The 20242-nt window shown below is 36.8% G+C and overlaps 1 protein-coding gene across 1 annotated transcript; it reads left to right on the plus strand.

Annotated features, from left to right (window-relative positions):
- The first annotated feature begins 7928 nt into the window (after positions 1 to 7928).
- Positions 7929 to 18630, plus strand: LOC131017604 (disease resistance protein RPP13-like). Its single transcript, XM_057946415.1, has 3 exons — positions 7929 to 8514; positions 16411 to 16874; positions 18314 to 18630. The coding sequence occupies exons 2-3, from the start codon at positions 16487 to 16489 to the stop codon at positions 18448 to 18450; spliced, it is 525 nt and encodes a 174-aa protein (XP_057802398.1). The 5' UTR covers positions 7929 to 8514; positions 16411 to 16486; the 3' UTR covers positions 18451 to 18630.
- The last annotated feature ends 1612 nt before the right edge of the window (positions 18631 to 20242 follow it).

Consider the following 20242-nt stretch of genomic DNA (forward strand, 5'->3'; position numbering starts at 1 on the left):
CCTTAGCGCCAGTGCGCCACTCCCAGCCTCCCCCCCATTCCTAACCCTACCCGGCTCACCCCTACGGACAACCACCGACCGGCGAACCCGAACCCCAGCCCAGTCCGAGGCCGCGCCGAACAGCAGCCTGGAACTCGCAGCCCTCGCTGCGAAGAAGCCCACAGCCGTCGTCGCCGCGCCCAGCCCGCAGCCGTCGTCGTCCAGAACACAGGTGAGTTTCTGTTCGTCGCCGCGCCCAGCCCATTTCCTTTTCGTTTAGTTTAGTTTTTGTTGAATGTTAAGAAATGAGAATGTTAAAAAACTGCACAGGGGCGGCCGGTTCGGTTCGGTCGGCCGAAAACCGACAATTGGCCAGTTCGGTTTTCGGCCGGTTTGAATGTGGAGTTTCGGTCGGTCGGTCTGAATTTTTGTGGGCCGGTCGGTCGGTCGGCCGGCTAAAAAACGGTCGGTCGGTGGGCCGAACCGACCGATGCTCACCCCTATATATATATATATAGGGTTGGGTTCCGGTGGATCCCTATGCTTATAATAGATCCGTAGATCCAAATCTAGACCACACATTTATGACATGTGGCGCATCAAGATGGTGACACGTGGCAAGGCATTTCAAGGCAAAATCTGGAGAGGGGTAAAATTGGAATGTAATTTTCGAAATTCAAAAAAAAAAAAAATTAGATTTTCTCAAAATAGGTATATTTTAAATGCATAAAGTTTCATACGAGAATGCATGAACTTTCATATAAAAATGCATAAAGTTTCATATAAATATGCATAAGATTTCACCCCACCCCAACCCCACCCCCCACACCCCAGAACCCCACCCCCACCCCAGAACCCCACCCCCACCCACCCCCTACCCCCCCACCCACCCCCCCCCAAAAAAAAAATTTATTTTTTTTATTTTTTTAAAAACTGATTTTCTGACCACTGACCCACCCCTACCCCACCCCCCCACCAATTTTTTTTTTTTTTTTTTATTTTCTCAAAAACTGATTTTCTGACCACTGACCCCCCCCAGCTCACCCACCCCCCACCCCCCCCACCCCGCCCCCCCCCCAAATTTTTTTTTTTGAAAATCAGTTTTTAAAAAAATAAAAAAATAAAATTTTTTTTGGGGGTGGGGGTGGGGGTGGGGGGGCAGGGGCAGGGGTGGGGTGGCGAAACTACCAGATTTATTAAAATGAAATGCATTTTTTGTATAATTTAATGCATTTTTATGTGAAAACTTTATGCATTTTTGTTTGATTTTATATGCATGTGAAACATGCATATTTTTGGGGGGGTGGTAATGGGGAGGGTTGGGGGGTGGTGTGGGCTGGATTGGGGGGTGGTATGGGGTGGGGTGGTGAAAATACCAAAACTGGAAAAATTAAATGCATTTTTCTGTTCAAAGTTATGCATTTCATGTGAAAACTTTATGCATCTTTGTGTGAAACTATATGCATCTAAAATATATCTATTTTGAGAAAATCTAAAAAAATATATATATTTTTTTAATTATTAAATCCGAAAATTACATTCCAATTTTACCCCTCCAGATTTTGCCTTGGAATCCTTGCCACGTGTCACCATTTTGATGCGCCACATGTCATAAATGTGTGGTCAAGATTTGGATCTAGGGATCTATTATAAGCATTGAGATCTATATGATCTCATTCCTATATATATATATATATATATATATAGGGGAGGGATCTATAGAGAATTAGTGTATAGTAAAGAATAGAGAATTAATATATACCGTCTGATCCAGCAGATCCGATGGCTTCAATTAAATCAGCTTTTTAATTTAAAAACGCGTTTCATTAATTTCGTCCAATTTTTTATAGAGGCGAAGGGGTTATTCGGAATTTTACCACGAAGGTAAATCTGGAAGATTCTATTTCTTCCATCTTTCACGCTCAACTTATCTTTGATCTTGAGGAGTAGATTAGGGCATTCCGAACAAAAACAATTGATATGCTACAATATTTTATGCAGATTGACGAGTAGACTTGAAGTTCATCTTTGTTTCAGAAAATTTTTCAGATAATCGACATTGGTAAGTTCGAAGATTTTGCAGTAGTAAGTTTAACTCCTTATTCGAAAATAATATAATAATTTTATGTCGTTTTGAAAGTGAACGAATCTCGATCTGGAAATTCTTCTTGTTTTAAAAAGCACATTCATATCTTTCTTTACTAAACAAATCATACCATCAATATAACCGGTTATAGAAATTTCTGGAAAAAAAAAACAGAGTTATAATTCTGTGTTTACGTAAAATCATAACCCGTAACAAAATTGAATAAACAAAAAATAAAATTGAATAAACAAAAATTAAAATTGAATATCTAAACCTGTCCGCTTCATAAACGAAAACACATTAAAACTTAAAAAAAGAATATGAGATACATGCTGCAAACAGCAATAGCAATACTAAGATGTTTGTTTGTTTGGTTCATTACTGGGCATTATTACAATCCAGATTATATAATTGTTTGTTTGGTTCATCTTCAGTTTTAACTCCTATAATGATTTTTTTTGGAATGATGTTTGTTTATTCAATATTTTTGTATTTTTATTCATTGAAAAAGAAGCACAGCACAAACATTCAATATTTTTATATTTTTATTCATTAAAAAATTGTGAATATTCGTTACATATAATCACGAATAATATTACTTTATTCACCTAAACATTTTTCGTATCATTTTCGCTATTCACAATTTACGACTAATAGAAACATTATTCACCAAACTATTTTGAAATAATTATAATATTTATAAAAAGAAAAGACTAACATGAAGCTTTTTGAATAAATATAATAAAATTAAGGATAGTGATACCTGATTGAAAATTGTAAAAATATTTAAAATAAAACTTTTCGAACAAGCGTAACAAAATTACAAATATCTAAACAAAATTTTCGAACTTTTCTTGCTCGCATAAAATATTTCGAACGAGCATAAGAAAAATTACAAACACCTAAATAAAATATTCAAAATTTTCCTTTGAGATATAACTTTTCGAACAAGGGTAACAAAATTATGAACATATAAAAAATAATATTCGAATGTTTAAATAACTGAATTAAAATGTAAAAAATATGTAACATTTTTTCGAAAATAATAAATACCGATGTTCATGCATGTATCTCTGTAAATAAATTTTTCCCGTTGCGATTTTTTTTAAAAATTGAAATACATACCTATATTCATTTAATCAGTGGATGAAATATTAAACTATGTTTTAAAATTTATTCTCTGCGAATTGTGATAGAATTATTTTGATAGATTATTGAATTCACTCTAATAACGCATTAAAAATAAAAGAAAGAAGAATAAAATTTGTTCAATGATATCAGTTTTATAATTACCGAAAATAAAGAGATTTGGTTTAGATTGACAACTAGATACACGGTTACAAAAAATGAGCATTTACATAATTAGCCTTAAACATAATTAATCACTTAATTCACATACTTAATCAAATAATACACGGTTATGCTATAAACCGTTAGATCTAATAAATTCAAAGGATGTGATTAATTCTTCATTCTCAAAATACTTACCATTCTCTATGGATCTTCTCCCTATATATATATATATATATATATATATATATATATATAGGGTGTGGTTCTAGAGAGAACTACATTATTTGTGAGAACGTGAGAACCATCAAATCTAATGCATCCACTGTAAAAGTTAATGCATTCGCTGTTAAAATTAATGCACTAAAAAAATAAAAAAAATTGCTCCCTTCAGGATTCGAACCCAGCAGGATCTGCATTTATCCAACAAGATGATGCATCCACCGTAAATTTTGATGATCGAATGGCTGAAAATGGTTCTCCGTTCTTTTTTTATTTAGTGGTTCTTTCTTAAACCTCTCTCTCTCTCTCTCTCTCTCTCTATATATATATATATATATAGGAGAGGGCTAGAATAAAAACACTCTTAAGTGTATAAAATATAAATAATTTTCAGCCCTTAGATCATCAAGATCTACGGTTGATTCGTAACCCTTTTGGATGAATTCGTGGTCCTGGGTTCGAATCCCAAAGGTAGCAAAAATTTATTTTTCACAATTCGCAACCATGTTGGATGAATTCGTAACCCTATTGGATAAAATTCGTACATTAAAAAACGTTTATATTTATATTTTAAGAAGTGTTTTTACTGTAGCCCTCCCATATATATATATATATATATATATATATATATATATATATATTAGTGCGCAGACTCTTGGAATTTTATTCACTTTTAAAGGAAAAAAACGACACTAACAAATTAAATATAAAATAATAATAATAATAATAAAAATAATTACTCCCTCCGTCAAGCTTAAACAATTTCTTTTCGACACGAGTTTTAAGGAGTTAGTATTTTGTGTGTTAAGTGTGGTCGTTAAAAAAATAAAAAGATAAATAAAGGGAAAAACTTTTACCATATAAGAAAATGTTCAAATTTCGCGGAACAATTCAAAAAGAAATCATGGACAGAGCCACACTATGAGGTGGTGGGGCAATTGCCCCCCTAAAAAAAATTAGTATACTTATTATATTAATATATGTGTATAATTATTAAAAAAAAATTGCCCCACCAAAAATTTGAGAAAAAGGGGCAAAATATGGAGATTGGAAAAAAAATTGACTTTGATAAACTACATTCTTTTTCTTTTGTCTAACGTGGAGATCGAAAAGAAGATAAAGAAGTTAAATTTGTACAAATTAGGAAGTCTTGCAATGGAGATGGTGAAGACAAAAAGAGCTATTGTGTATTTATTGATGTATAATCTTATTAAATTTGCACTTGTTTTACCTGTGACAACTGCAACTGTGGAAAGAGCTTTTTATGTCATGAAGATTGTCAAAAGTCAGCTTCGAAATCGAATGGATGATCGTTTGATGAATGATTATTTAGTTACTTATATTGAGAAGAAGAAAAAATTGAAACAGTTGATATTACGTCGCTTTCAGAATATGAGTGATCGTAGGAAATTATTGTAAAAATATTTTATTAAATAATTTTTATAGAAATTATTTTAAATTTTCTTTATCATATTTTGCCCCCCTTGTCTTTAGGGGCTTGGCTCCGCCCCTGAAAGAAATACTGCTCAAATTTCGCAGGACGGAAGGAATATAACTAAGACTCTTTATATATATAATATAGGCGTAGATTTCCATAAAAACAGCGTGGGTGTATTAGCTTTTTACCAAAAAAAAGAAAGAAAAAAAAGACACAAACACAGCCTATTACTACTAGTAATAGATGAAAGGCTTTCTATGAGAGCTTTTTAATGTGAGAGGCTTTTGAGTAATTTTATATGTAACATACTAAAGAAACATTTAAGAATTTCATGTGCTAATTTTGCTTTGAGAGGGATTTCATGTAAAAGTAGACAAACAATTCAATAAGGTTTGTATCATGGGGAATTAATGACAGCTCATATCCTGTACCTACCCCCAATAATTAAGACCAAGTACGATATGCTTGGAAAACGTTGACAAAATATTTCAAGTTCGAGAAATGGAATAAATCAATTGTGATACTACTCCCTTCGTCCCATGAAGCAAGACCAAATTCTTTTTGACACGAAAATTAAGAAATTGATATTTTGTGTGTTAAGTGTGGTAGGTGAAAAAGTGAAAAGATGAATAAAGAATAAATTTTTTATTACTTATAGAAACTGGTCTTATTTCGTGGAACAGACAAAAAAAAAACTTGATCTTGCTTCATGAGATGGAGGAAGTAATTTTCTACCGAATTGAATAGCGAAGTTATCAGGTTTTGGCATCATTTGACTGCCAGGCTAGCTAGTTGACATTTCGTTTTCCCTTTAACCAAGTGTTTAAATTTAGGTATTCTCGAAAGCAAAGAAAAAAAAAGTTTATGATTGTTTAATGACTCATAGCGTGTTATTGATAAAATCAACTTTAACACATACCTGTATTCATACACCATAGTGTTCGTTTAGTAAATTAGATGAGACTTAATTTCATGATTGACTATGTCCTACACTCTCCTCAACTGAAAGCAGTGTAGGGATACTAGAGTATGCTATTCTATTCGTGGATGGTTCACCGGAAGGATAAAGCTTCTGCGATCCCTCTGTTCCCACTTCAAATGGCCGAAAACTATAGAATTATTCTATAATTTTGAACCATTTGAAATGGGACGAATGGAGTATCATGCATAAGATCAATCTTATCTTATAAGTCTTGGCTTCCCTCTTTATGATTCGAGCAATCCAACCACAGATAATTTTGAATCAACTTAATCTCGAGTAAATGAACATCTGACATTGAGTAATAAACGCTGACAAAAAGTCTCACTTTCTGTTTGTTCCATTCTATACTACTTTTTTTTTTTTATCAATTTTAATTTGTTGTGCTTTAGTTTAATTTTGTACATATTAATAAGGGTTAATTATACCAAATTAGAATATGTAATTAATTTTTTAACATTTAACTATTTTACTAATTAATTAATAATTAATTATTAGGTTGTTAAATCTATAAGTAGGGTATATTTAAAAAAAAAATCAATTTTTGATTATAAATGCTAAATGCAATTTATTATACTTCTTCGGTCCCTCATATTTATGCATACATTTCTTTTTTGGTGCGTTCCGCAAATTTATGCACACTTTATTTTTAGACACTACCCACACATAATTTTCACAATTTTACTCTTTTTAACTTACACTATTACTCATAATCTACTTAACAATATCCGACCTAATGGTAAAAATAGGACCGTAACTTTCAGGATTTTTAGAAAAATGACTATAAGTTACAGATTTTGAAAATAAGGACTATAATTTTATTTTTTAACATTTACACTCCTGTTTCGGGCCCAAAATTAATTGTTCGGGCTTTTGATGCCACGTAGAGCCCGTTGCTGACGTGGACTGCCATGTCAACTTTTTTGCAAAAAAAAATTTTGTTTCTTTTTTGTATTCTCGTTTTAACAATTAACAATTATATATTTTTTTTAGGAAAGTTAACAATTATATTTGTTTTATCTTAATTAATTTAATATCCTAAAAGAAAGCTACATATATACGTTCATTATAATGTTAAAAGACATGTATTATTTCTTTTTTACATTTAATTAGAAGAATCAATTATAAAAAAATATGCCATCAATTTTGAATAGTGAGAAGAGATTTTGCAGTATGGCAGATTTGCAAGCAAGGAAGAATTGATTAAGCTTTCTTTTAGCATTATAATGAACGTATATATGTAGCTTTCTTTTAGGATATTAAATTAATTAAGATAAAACAAATATAATTGTTAACTTTCCTAAAAAAAATATATAATGTCTTTTAACATTATAATGAACGTATATATGTAGCTTTCTTTTAGGATATTAAATTAATTATGATAAAACAAATATAATTGGTAATTTTCCTAAAAAAAATATAACTGTTAATTGTTAAAACGAGAATACAAAAAAGAAACAAAAATTTTTTTTTGCAAAAAAGTTGACAATATGGCAGTCCACGTCAGCAACAGGCTCTACGTGGCATCAAAAGCCCGAACCATTAATTTTGGGCCCGAAATAGGAGTGTAAATGTTAAAAAATAAAATTATAGTCCTTATTTTCAAAATCCGTAACTTATAGTCCTTTTTCTAAAAATCTTGAAAGTTACGGTCCTATTTTTACCATTAGGTCACAATATCCTTATGGGGCGTTTACTTTGAAAGATTAGCCTTGATAGATAAAAATAGTAAGATTAATCCCTTATTTACTGGGATTAACAATATCCTACTCTTGAGGATAAAAATACTCAATCATTAATGTGAGATTTTTTCTTCACTAATAATACTTCAAACAATTAAAACTCGTGCCGTCATCAACTATGCACATATATGAGAGATGAAGGAAATATAATATTATAAAAAAATTCTTTTACAAATATATATTATTAAAATAATAAATTTGATAGTGAGATAGGAATGAAATAACAACATGATTAGTAAGTCAACTCTACTATTTGCTGCATGCCAAAAAAGTCAATGAAAAATATAATATTAAGCCAACTTCAACCGACTAAACTTGATCTATTTAAAAGATCGAAGAGGCTGAAAGCATTGATCGACCGATCAAGATGGCGGCGGAGGCGGCAGTGTCCACGGCGGTGCTAAAGCTGGGGGATTTGCTGACGCGGAATGCGGATTTTCTACGAGGCGGCGGCGCCATCGGAGTGGGCCAGCAGCTGAAAGATGAGCTCAAAGGTCTGCAGTGTTTCCTCAGAGACGCATCGGGAAAGCAAGCTGACGACGTGGCAATACGCGATTGGATAGCCGAGACCGGAGAGGTGGCTCACGACGCGGAAGACGCCGTCGAGGTATTCATTTTTAAGGTTGAGAGAGCAAGAATTGTGCTTGCGAGTTTTGCTTCCTCTCTCAAACATAAGTATCTCCTCAAAAGATTCAGTAGATCGATCAATTCCATCCGGAAAAGGCTCCGAGGCATCGAGGGACGACGTTCGAGTCTCGGGATTCAAGATCTTTGTTGGGTATCTTCGCCTTGCCGGGATTACTCCTCTTGGTTCCCGAACCTCCGGTCCGTCTCACTTCGTGCTCAAGCACCAAATTCACTCTGAACTTCTTTAGGACTTCACTCTTCCTTTCCAGATCTTCTACCTTCAGCTCCAATTATTCTTCCGATTATCTGTACTTCAGATCTGCACAAATAAAAAGTAAAAGGAGCAAAAGGGACAAAAGAAAAAAAAAAAAAAAAGAGATAAGAAATCAGAGAAGGGAAAAGGTGTCCTCGGGACACTTGGCTCAGATTTTCCCTTTTTGCAGCAACACACTCCGGCAGCTTTTGGAACCAGGGCTCAAGGTGGACTGGAATGCAGATCAGAGCCCAACACAGCCGAACCACGCCGCCTCAATTCAGGAATCCGATGGACAGGACTCCGGCGACACCGAGAGCTCAGCAATGCCACCAAACAGGAAACCCTCTCAGGTAACCGGCGGCACAGCTCTCAACTGGGAAGAAGTTCTCAGATTCAAGCCACAGCACCACAGATCGACTGAATCAGGAGAAGGAATAGCAGAGCCTTCAATATTGTGAACTTTTCCTCTTCGAACTTCTACCCACAATTGAGGACTTTATAACCGAGATGGGGACAGAACAGGGAAGTAAAGGGAGGCATCGGGAAGGAGGGGGAGAATTGCGGCGGAAGGAGAACCGAGGAGTCGGGCGGCGGAGGGGAAATGGAAAGGCGCAGGTGAGTGAGAGAGAGAGATAACAGAGCGGCGCAAGGGAAGTGAGGGAATAAGGGTTTGGCTAAAAGGGGGTTGGGATTATTTAGGGAGATGGGCTTGGTTTTGGGCTTAAGGAGGTTTTGGGCTGGGGAGGAACAATTGAAGAGTATTGGGCCAACAATCCACATATCCACCTTTGGCACAATAGTCTTCAAGTCACCAGGGAGTGTGTTGCCTTTGATACGAGCTTATCATCACAGCCATTTTTACTATCATCCTATCACAGAGACAAGATAATAGAGGGTGAGAAAAAAATATTATACATATTTAACTCAATCTCTACACCACAGAGACCAACCCAAGGGAAATCACCATTTCTCAAACCCAAAGGGTTATCATTGAAGACACAACAGACACACACACACATGCACTCAAGCAACATCACACAAGACACACACAGAAGGGACAAACAGACCAGAGCAGACAACAAAGAAAAAACAAAGCATAACAAGGCAGTCACACACACACAGGACAAGGAGACATAAACGGAAAAACTCACACTGGACAGCAGTAGGTACACAGACCAGAACACAGCATGCAGCTCAAGGACAACAAACATCATGCAGAAAAAGAAGTAACACAGACAAAGAAGAGACAAGCAGCCACAGAGGCTGAACTTGTCACACAAAGACACAAAAGAAAAGTTAACCAGGACCAATATTCAAAGTTTCCAAGCAAGATTCCAGCTTTGCAACTGGAAGGCACTTGGTGCCCATATCTGCTGGATTGAATTCAGAGGGAATCTTATCAAGCAAAACATCTCCTTTTTCAACTACATCCCTAATGAAGTGATATTTAACAGCAATATGCTTAGTTCTATCATGGAACACAGGGTTTTTGCATAGTTGAATGGCAGATTGACTATCAGAGAAAACAATGGGTTTATCATCAATGTATCTAATTTCAGACAGCAATCCATCAAGCCAAAGAGCTTCTTTCACAGCCTCAGTTGCAGCAATATACTCAGATTCAGTAGTAGACAAGGCAACAATGTTTTGCAATTGAGATTTCCAACTAATGCAGGCATTACACAAAGTGAATACATAAGAAGTAGATGACTTCCTACTATCTATATCATTTGCATAGTTAGAATCAACATATCCAACACATTTAATGCCATCTTGAGCCTTAGCAAAATTCAGACCATAATGCATAGTAGACTTCAAGTATCTGAGCAACCATTTCAAAGCTTCCCAATGAGAAGCACCAGGATTTGCCATATATCTACTTAAACAAGAAACAGCATAAGCAATATCAGGCCTAGTACTAATCATCAAGTACATGACAGAACCTATAGCATTAGCATATGGAATGTTTCTCATTTCTTCAAGTTCAAGATCAGTTTTAGGGCATTGTTTTTTACTTAATTCAAAATGAGAACCAAGAGGCACAGTTACAGATCTGCAATTTTCCATATTGAATTTCAAAAGAACTTGTTTCACATAATCACTTTGATGCAACAGCAAGGTGGATTTCTCCCTATCTCTTTCTATGCTCATGCCCAAAATCTTCTTGGCATCACCAAGATTTTTCATGTCAAAATTTTCACACAACTTTTTCTGCACATTTTCAATGGTTTGCAGACAAGGGCCAAGTAAAAGCATGTCATCCACATATAATAACAGAAACACAGGAGGTTCAGAATTTGAGTAATACAAGCAATGATCATATTGACTTCTAGAAAAGTTCAAGTTCTGCATGCATTGGTCAAATTTGAGATTCCATTGTCTAGGAGACTGTTTAAGACCATATAGAGACTTTTTCAGCAAACACACATGATCAGGAAACTCCTCACTCACAAATCCCTCAGGTTGTTTCATATAAATGTCATTCTCAAGGTCACCATGAAGAAAAGCAGTAGTAACATCCATTTGCTTCAATTCCCAATCAAAGTGAGCACACAAGGCAAGCATAATGCGCACAGTGGTGAACTTAACAACAAGAGCAAATATTTCATTATAGTCAATGCCTTCTTTTTGAGTAAATCCTTTAGCTACAAGTCTAGCCTTGTATCTAATGTTATCAGTTTCATGCTTGACCTTAAACAACCATTTGCATTCAACAACAGAACAATCATCAGGTTTCTTGACTAAAATCCAAGTTTCATTATCATGCAGAGATTTCATTTCAGAATTCATAGCAGTCAACCACTTGTCAGACTCAGCAGAATTAACAGCATCAGAATAATTGCAGGGTTCAGAGTAATCCACATTGTTGAACACATTGAAAGCATACAAAGACAAGTTATAATCATCAAACCTAGCAGGAGGTCTGATAATCCTCCTTTCTCTATCCCTAGCAAGTTGATAGTCATTTAAAGGGTTATTATCAGGAGGTGCAGGGTTGGTGGGATCAGTGTTGAGTTCAGGGTTGGGAGTGGGGTCAGTTTCAGCTTGCTCAGTATGAGGATCATTGGGCAGAGGATCCACCTCAGGAGGATCCATGGGTGGGATGAACATAAACTCATATCTGTTGTAGTCATAGCCATGCATTTTCTCCACCTCACTTGGAGTAGCAGAGTGTGAGGATTCAAGTAAACAAGGAAAGTTAAACTCATTGAAGGACACATCTCTGCTCACACAAGTTTTGAATCCAGGAACTGACCTATCCCACAACCTATAGCCTTTTACCCCTTCTGGATAACCAAGGAATATGCATTTCTTAGCCCTAGGTTCTAATTTCCCAACATTTTGGTGAACATAGGCAGCACACCCAAACACTCTCAAATGTTTCAAACAGACAGGTTTATCAAAAAACACAGATTCAGGGAGTTTGCCAAGTAAGGGAACAGAAGGAGATCTGTTGATTAAATACACAGCAGTCATGAGTGCCTCACCCCAAAAATGTTTAGACAAACCAGATGCAACAAGCATGCTCCTAACTCTCTCAAGGAGAGTTCTATTCATCCTTTCAATCACTCCATTTTGCTGTGGAGTGTAAGGGACAGACTTATGCCTCATGATACCAGACTCAGTGCACCAATTATCCATAGCATGATTACAGAATTCAAGACCATTATCAGTTCTAAGACATTTAATCCGTTTTCCAGTTTGATTTTGAATCTGCGCAGCCCACTTTGACAATTTTTCAAACACATCAGATTTGTTTTTCATTAAAAAGACCCAAGTTTTCCTTGAAAAATCATCAATGACAGATAGAAAATACATGTTTCCACCATGAGTGGGCACTTTAGCAGGACCCCAAACATCAGCATGCAGGTATTCAAGAATCTCAGTGCTAACATGCTTCCTAGGATAAGGAACAGAAACTGGAAAGGCAGACTTATGATGTTTTCCCATCACACATGGTTCACAAAAAGGAATTTCAGAGATCTTATCATTGCCAAACACACCAGACTTTTTCAGAATTTCCATGCCTTTGTTACTCATGTGTCCTAATCTAGCATGCCAGAGTGCAGATTTGTCCTCATGGACCACATTAGCAACAGGTAAAGGAACTAATTCAGCACTTACAGCATACAAGTCCCCCTTTCTTGGAGCAGTAAAGTAAAGCATAGAATCTTTTTCAAATTGGAATCTCAAGTAGTTCACAGAACCATTTAGCATTTTATCAGCAATCTTAGACACTGAAAGCAAGCTAAATTTCAAGTTTGGGACAAATCTAACATCATTCAAGGTAAGAAGACTCCCATTTTCAAATTTCAAGCAAACATCACCCTTACCCAAAATATCACAACTTTGACCATCAGCCAAAGAAACATGCCCAGACTTGACCAACTGAAGGTTTTGAAACATATGCTCAAAAGGGGTCACATGAAAGGTACAACCAGAGTCAATCAGCCACTCATTTGAACTTACAGATTTAGACACAACATTTGAGTAATTTATAAACTGAAAATCATAGTCATGTACCATATAGACACCATCTTCTTCAAACACATTGTTTGCATGCTGTTTAGGCTCATTAGGAACAAAGTTCTTATTCTTTTTAGGCAACTTGCACCTATTTATGAAATGCCCAGGTTTCCCACAATTCCAACATACTTTTCTAGGTTTCTGATCAGGATTCTGATTCCTATTTTGATTCTGATTATGATCAAACCTATTATCTTCCCTCTGTTCATTTTGAGCAGCATTTTTATGATGATCTGACTTCTGGCCCTTAGAAAAATGATGATGAGGGTTTCTTTGATTATCTTTATTCAGATACATAACCTCACCCTGAAGAGACTTGGTTTTTTGCAGTTTAAGTTCATTTTCTTTGGTCTTAAGACCATTGATAATCATTTCACAAGAGACCTTAGACCCACCATATTTTAAAGCTGATTTTACTTCAGAAAAAGGCTCAGGAATAGAACTTAACAAAATCTGAGGGGCATACTTCTCAATATTGTCATCACCAGCAATTTTCAAATCATGCAACAGTTTGTGAAAATCATCAAGGTTTGAATCAACATCCTTTGAAGGATCCATTTGAAAATTCATAAATTGGTTTTGTAAAGACCATGCAGACTCTTCAGATGAAGTGGAGTAAATTGAGTTCAGATCATCCCATAAATCCTTAGCACATAAGTGATGAGACACTTTCCTAACCACAGAACTGCTCAGATTTAACAAGATAGTGGCCCTAGCATTATCATTCATATCATGCAGTTTCTCATCAGTCACAGATTTGTCAATTTTAGACAACAGAGCTTTATTAACCTTTTCTTTAACTAAAATGCACTCTATTTTGGTCTTCCAATCTTGAAAATCATCTCGGCCATTGAATGGCACCAAATGCATGTTGTTCATGGTTAATGCAGATGCAGCACTTAAGCAAACACACTTTTCACAGAAAACCACAACAACCACACCAGAGTAACAGGTCAGTCAGACCACAGAGCATGTAACACCACAACAAAAGGTCACTAGGACCTCAAGGAAGGAAACTTCTGGAGTTCAGGAGCAGGGAAGAGCCCAGATCTCAGCACAGATTGATCTGTGGAGCAAGGTTTCACACTGGTCCCTCCAAGAAGTTCCAAGAGGACTATCTGAGTCCAAAGAAGGGTAAAACTCTCAATCCAAGAGAGCTTTTACAGAACAAAGCAGAAACACCAGAGAGAGCAAAACAATCAGCGGAAACAGTAAGGAACCAAAGCACACACAGCCTGTCTAGATAGCCCCCTTTCTCCCTTGATTTCCAGGGTACTCGCACGAGGAGACTCCTTTAAAGGAGAATCCAGACGAACTGGACCAAATGCAAGGGAGAACCTTACTTGGCTTTGAATGCCAGGGGTTTATCGAGATGACAAGGCAACACGCGGAAGCAAAAAGGGTAACATGATCGCAAGATACCAGACAAAAACAGGTAAAAGAACAAAAAACAGCAGGCAACCCAATCCTAATGACTAGGAGTTTTAGGGTCTTAAGCCAATTTACCAGAGCCGACTTCCCAGGTAGGGAAAGAGTCGGTCTTACCAAAACCTTGCTCGTCGGGAGCGAGTCGGCGCAGCCAAAGGGCGGCGGGGTGAGAGGGATGTGTTCGGGGGGAGCCCCGGCAAGGTCCCCGTGGCTCTGATACCACTGTTGGGTATCTTCGCCTTGCCGGGATTACTCCTCTTGGTTCCCGAACCTCCGGTCCGTCTCACTTCGTGCTCAAGCACCAAATTCACTCTGAACTTCTTTAGGACTTCACTCTTCCTTTCCAGATCTTCTACCTTCAGCTCCAATTATTCTTCCGATTATCTGTACTTCAGATCTGCACAAATAAAAAGTAAAAGGAGCAAAAGGGACAAAAAAAAAAAAAAAAAGAGATAAGAAATCAGAGAAGGGAAAAGGTGTCCTCGGGACACTTGGCTCAGATTTTCCCTTTTTGCAGCAACACACTCCGGCAGCTTTTGGAACCAGGGCTCAAGGTGGACTGGAATGCAGATCAGAGCCCAACACAGCCGAACCACGCCACCTCAATTCAGGAATCCGATGGACAGGACTCCGGCGACACCGAGAGCTCAGCAATGCCACCAAACAGGAAACCCTCTCAGGTAACCGGCGGCACAGCTCTCAACTGGGAAGAAGTTCTCAGATTCAAGCCACAGCACCACAGATCGACTGAATCAGGAGAAGGAATAGCAGAGCCTTCAATATTGTGAACTTTTCCTCTTCGAACTTCTACCCACAATTGAGGACTTTATAACCGAGATGGGGACAGAACAGGGAAGTAAAGGGAGGCATCGGGAAGGAGGGGGAGAATTGCGGCGGAAGGAGAACCGAGGAGTCGGGCGGCGGAGGGGAAATGGAAAGGCGCAGGTGAGTGAGAGAGAGAGATAACAGAGCGGCGCAAGGGAAGTGAGGGAATAAGGGTTTGGCTAAAAGGGGGTTGGGATTATTTAGGGAGATGGGCTTGGTTTTGGGCTTAAGGAGGTTTTGGGCTGGGGAGGAACAATTGAAGAGTATTGGGCCAACAATCCACAATCTTGGCGACAGGTAGGGTTGTAAATGAGTCGAGTTAGTTTCAGTCTATTTAAAAAATGATTATTATGTTTTGTGTTCAACTTTCAATATTTTTAAAAAAATCTCAACTTCTGATTTCTCATAAATCTTACCAACTTTTAACTTTTTTCATAAAATGCTGCAATAGAAAATTCGGTCACTGAAAATGAGTCATCTTGTCAGATTCTTAAGTGATTTTTCTTCATCCACACCCTATTAAAACTTTGTCATTTCAACCCAAAAAAAAATAAAATCGTCACCCCTAACTCTAATACTTACTCATTAACGTAACAAAAATTCCCTCGAATTTTTTTTTTCCACCTAACAGTTCAGAGAGGTGAATCATGTTAATTTGTGTCGCCGAATATTATATCGTCGGATATTTTCTGAAAAGCTCTGAAGTTAGGGATATTTTAAGAGATGAGTTGGACATTTCTTTAGAAAAAAATAGAAAGTTGGAGCACAAACTATTTGTATTTGAACTTGTTAATTTGATCATCATAAATATTTGGCTGATAGTGTATATATGTTGGCCTAGCGGTATAATTAAGTGGTTAATATCAATAGCCAAAGGTCTTGAATTCGAGTCTATGGTAGTACGGTTTTTAAATTCCTCTCTTTACTTGTTAATTTATCAAAAAAAAAACAAAAAAAAAAAATTAGATTAACACCAAAGTCTCAAATCATGTAATTTGATTGGATTTTCAGGCCTAGCGACGGAGTAGAGTCGCCAAAGAGATTACCAAAATTGTCTGAATGGCAAAAAGACAAACACATAGTGGGCATGGAGAAAGACGTAGAACTGGTGCTTGAGAAGGCAATCTTGAACGAGGGATACGACATTTCCATCTCCGCCATCGTAGGCGAGGGCGGTACCGGCAAGTCTACACTTTCAAGGGTTTTATTTAACCACGCGGCCGTGGGGGATCGATTTGAGCGGCGTGCTTGGGCTGTGGCTTCGAAGGAACGCAGGCCAAGAGACATAATCAAGGACATATATTTGCAGGTTAAGAGTGGAGAAACGATGGAGTGGGAATTGATACTTTTGGAGAGATTGGATTTGTCGGAGATTAAACAACGGCTGGAGGGCAAAAGATATTTCATAGTTCTGGATGATATGTGGGACGATCCGCAGTGGAACGACGCCATCGCCGGAGGTTTCCCAGATGAAGGTACTTATCTACATAGAGTATTTATATGTAAAAATAGGCTATTTTTTTGGATTTATTGAACTAAATCAAATATTTTAAATTTCACATCCACGAGTTATATTTGAGCCAAATCGGACTAGGTCAAAATAGGGATGAGATTTTTATGTGTGTCACTGTGTCCCATTCTTATATCTATTATTTTAAAAATATTTTTTATAAAAATAAAATTTATTATGATACTATGAATTATATTTAATTTTTATGTAAAAAAATTAAAATTTTTAAAAAATATATACCATGACTTTGAATTTATCAACCTATTATGAACTAATAAAAGTGAAATTAAATGATAAAAAATAATTATATACCCTAGATTGATGGAATAAACCCTAGTTAATAGTCACAAAATTAAACTAAAGCATATAAAGTTGAAATTGAAAAAAAAATATATAAGAAAATAAATAAAATTGAAAGTGGGACACAAAGTGTGGTACACTGAATTTCATTCCATCAAAATATGGCTTATATATGCCGAATTAGACTTAAATGAGGCCCCAAAAACATCAAATTTAAAATAATTAACCTAAGTCTAGAAGCCTGGAAAAATAGGCTAATTTTTTTCTTATACGGTTATACCTTAGAAATCATGACTGTGGCCTCCTAGGGGATACCAAGTAGTGCGACCTCCTGTGTGTGAACAGTGAGATCCCGGATTCAAACTTCACTGCTCCCCCTCCCCAACTCCCCCAAATCTAGAAAAGAAATCATGACTGTGATTATCGAGTTGACAAATATCTTTCCGTCTTCTAAAATTGCGTATATGTTTTCCCTTTGGTATATATGTCCGTCTAATATGTGTATTTTTTATTTTTGGTCGTTACCCACACATAATTGGACATTTTTACCCTATAATTTATATTTATTTAGTCACAATCAAATTAACAATATCATTAACGTGAAACCCTTTCTCCACTATTAATACATTCAATATCTATTTATTAAAACATGTACCAAACAATTCCCCGCATAATTTTAGGGAACAAAGTGAGTATAAAAAATGAAAAATTAAAAGGAAAATGCTAATTATACTACATGTCACTGATGCTCACACCCCAGTTGTAGATGCTCTAACTTAATTTGACATAAATAGCTCAAAAAAGTTATTTTATCTTTTCAAATTTACTATAAACAACTCACTCTACACTTAAATAACTCACCTTTAATGTGCGTGTGTTGGCATGGTTAATGTCTAAGATCAAAGGTCTTGGCTTCGAGTTTCCTGTGACACGGTCTTTAAATTTTTTTATTTAATACTGTTATTTTATAAATAAAAAAAAATCACTCACCTTAATATTTGTGACTAAAATATACTTGAAACTTTGAATTATTCCAAAGCACTTCGTAATTTCCATCATTTGTCCGGCTAGCTTTACTTATCACACTAGTTTTTGGTCAGACAGATACAGGTAGTAGGTTTCTGCTTACACTTCGTACTCCAGATCTTAAAGACAACTCTGGATATGTTCATACTATGAAATGTTTAGACTCAGACGAAAGCTGGATCTTGTTCATGAACACCGTATCCGGTGGAAAATGAGTAGATCAAGATTTGGAGGATATAGGAAGGAAAATCTTGAACAAATGCGACGGCCTTCCATTAGCAATTACCTTGGTAGGAGGCCTACTGATGAAGCTGAAGAGGTCCAAGACTGAATGGGAGAAAGTTCTAGAAGAAATGGAATCTCATCTAAACAGAAGCAGCAACAACACCATGCATGCAATGTTAAAACATGGTATTATCATAATGCAGAGAAAAATAAAGAGAAGCAAATGATTGTTATTGTATTACTTGATCTATCTTCATATTACACTGATATCTATTTATAGAATACAAAATGAAGCAAAGTCCTGCAAAATCCCACTAAAGTCACACACAATATATCTTTTGACTTTTGCTAAATATTTCTATACTTCTAGATGTAGTTGTTTCTTGACTTTGATTAGTATTTTCAACACTCCCCCTCAAGTTGAGTAACGGGAATCCCGATATTCAACTTGCCAAGAACTTCTGAAAAACTCTTGGAGTTCACAGCTTTGGTTAAGATGTCAGCGAGTTGATCTTCGGATCTGACAAAGGGTAGGGTCACGATCTCTCCTTCGATCTTCTCTTTGATGAAGTGCCTATCAACTTCAACATGTTTGGTTCTATCATGTTGCACCGGATTTTCAGATATGCTGATGGCGGCTTTGTTGTCACAGAACATTTGGCATGTTTTTGTTGGATGAAGACTTAACTCCATTAGTAGCCTTCTCAACCAAAGAACTTCAGTCAGCCCACTCTTGATTCCCCTGAATTCTGCTTCTGCACTTGAGAGTGCCACTACCTTTTGTTTCTTGCTTCTCCATGATACAAGATTCCCTCCAATGAAGGCAAAGTACCCTGCTGTTGATTTCCTGTCAACTGGGTTTCCAGCCCAGTCAGCATCAGTGTAGGCTTGTATCTCGAGATGTCCAGTCTTCCTGAACAGTACTCCATAATCAAAGGTTCCTTTCAAGTATCTCACAATTCTGAGTGCTGCTTCCATATGGTCAGCTTGTGGTTGGTGCATAAACTGACTCACAACTCCAACAGCATATGCAATATCAGGCCGAGTATGGGAAAGATATATAAGTTTCCCTACCAAACGTTGATATTTTCCTCGATCCGCCAATTCAGCTCCCTTCACAATCTGTACCCCATGATTGACAGCCATAGGCGTCTCAGCTGGCTTGCAATCTAGCATCCCAGTTTCTGCAAGAAGGTCAAGAGTATACTTCTTCTGATTGATAAAAAACCCTTTCCTCGATCTGAGTACTTCGATCCCGAGGAAGTACTTTAGTCTCCCAAGGTCCTTCATTTCGAACTCCTTGAAAAGATTTGCTTTCAACTTCTGGATTTCTTCTAAGTCATCCCCTGTTATGATCATGTCATCAACGTAAATGACTAAGCAAGAAATAAGATCACCTCGTTTCTTCAAGAATAAGGTGTGGTCTGAATTGCTTTGCTGGTACCCGAACTTCTTCATAGCTGTGGTGAATCTTCCAAACCAAGCTCTGGGAGACTGTTTGAGTCCATATAAAGTTTTTTTCAATCTGCATACCTTCCCTTCCTCGAACTCATCTGAAAAACCTTGGGGTGCATCCATGTATACCTCCCGTTCTTCTTCAAGCTCACCATGAAGAAAGGCATTTGTAACATCAAACTGATGAAGATCCCAATCCTTGTTTGCAGCAATGGAGAGGAGCACCCTGACAGTGTTCATCTTTGCCACAGGCGAGAAAGTTTCTGCATAGTCGATCCCATATGTTTGTGTGTAGCCTTTTGCAACCAGCCGAGCTTTGTATCGCTC

Source organism: Salvia miltiorrhiza, chromosome 3 (genome assembly GCF_028751815.1).
Source record: "Salvia miltiorrhiza cultivar Shanhuang (shh) chromosome 3, IMPLAD_Smil_shh, whole genome shotgun sequence".
NCBI lineage: Eukaryota > Viridiplantae > Streptophyta > Magnoliopsida > Lamiales > Lamiaceae > Salvia > Salvia miltiorrhiza.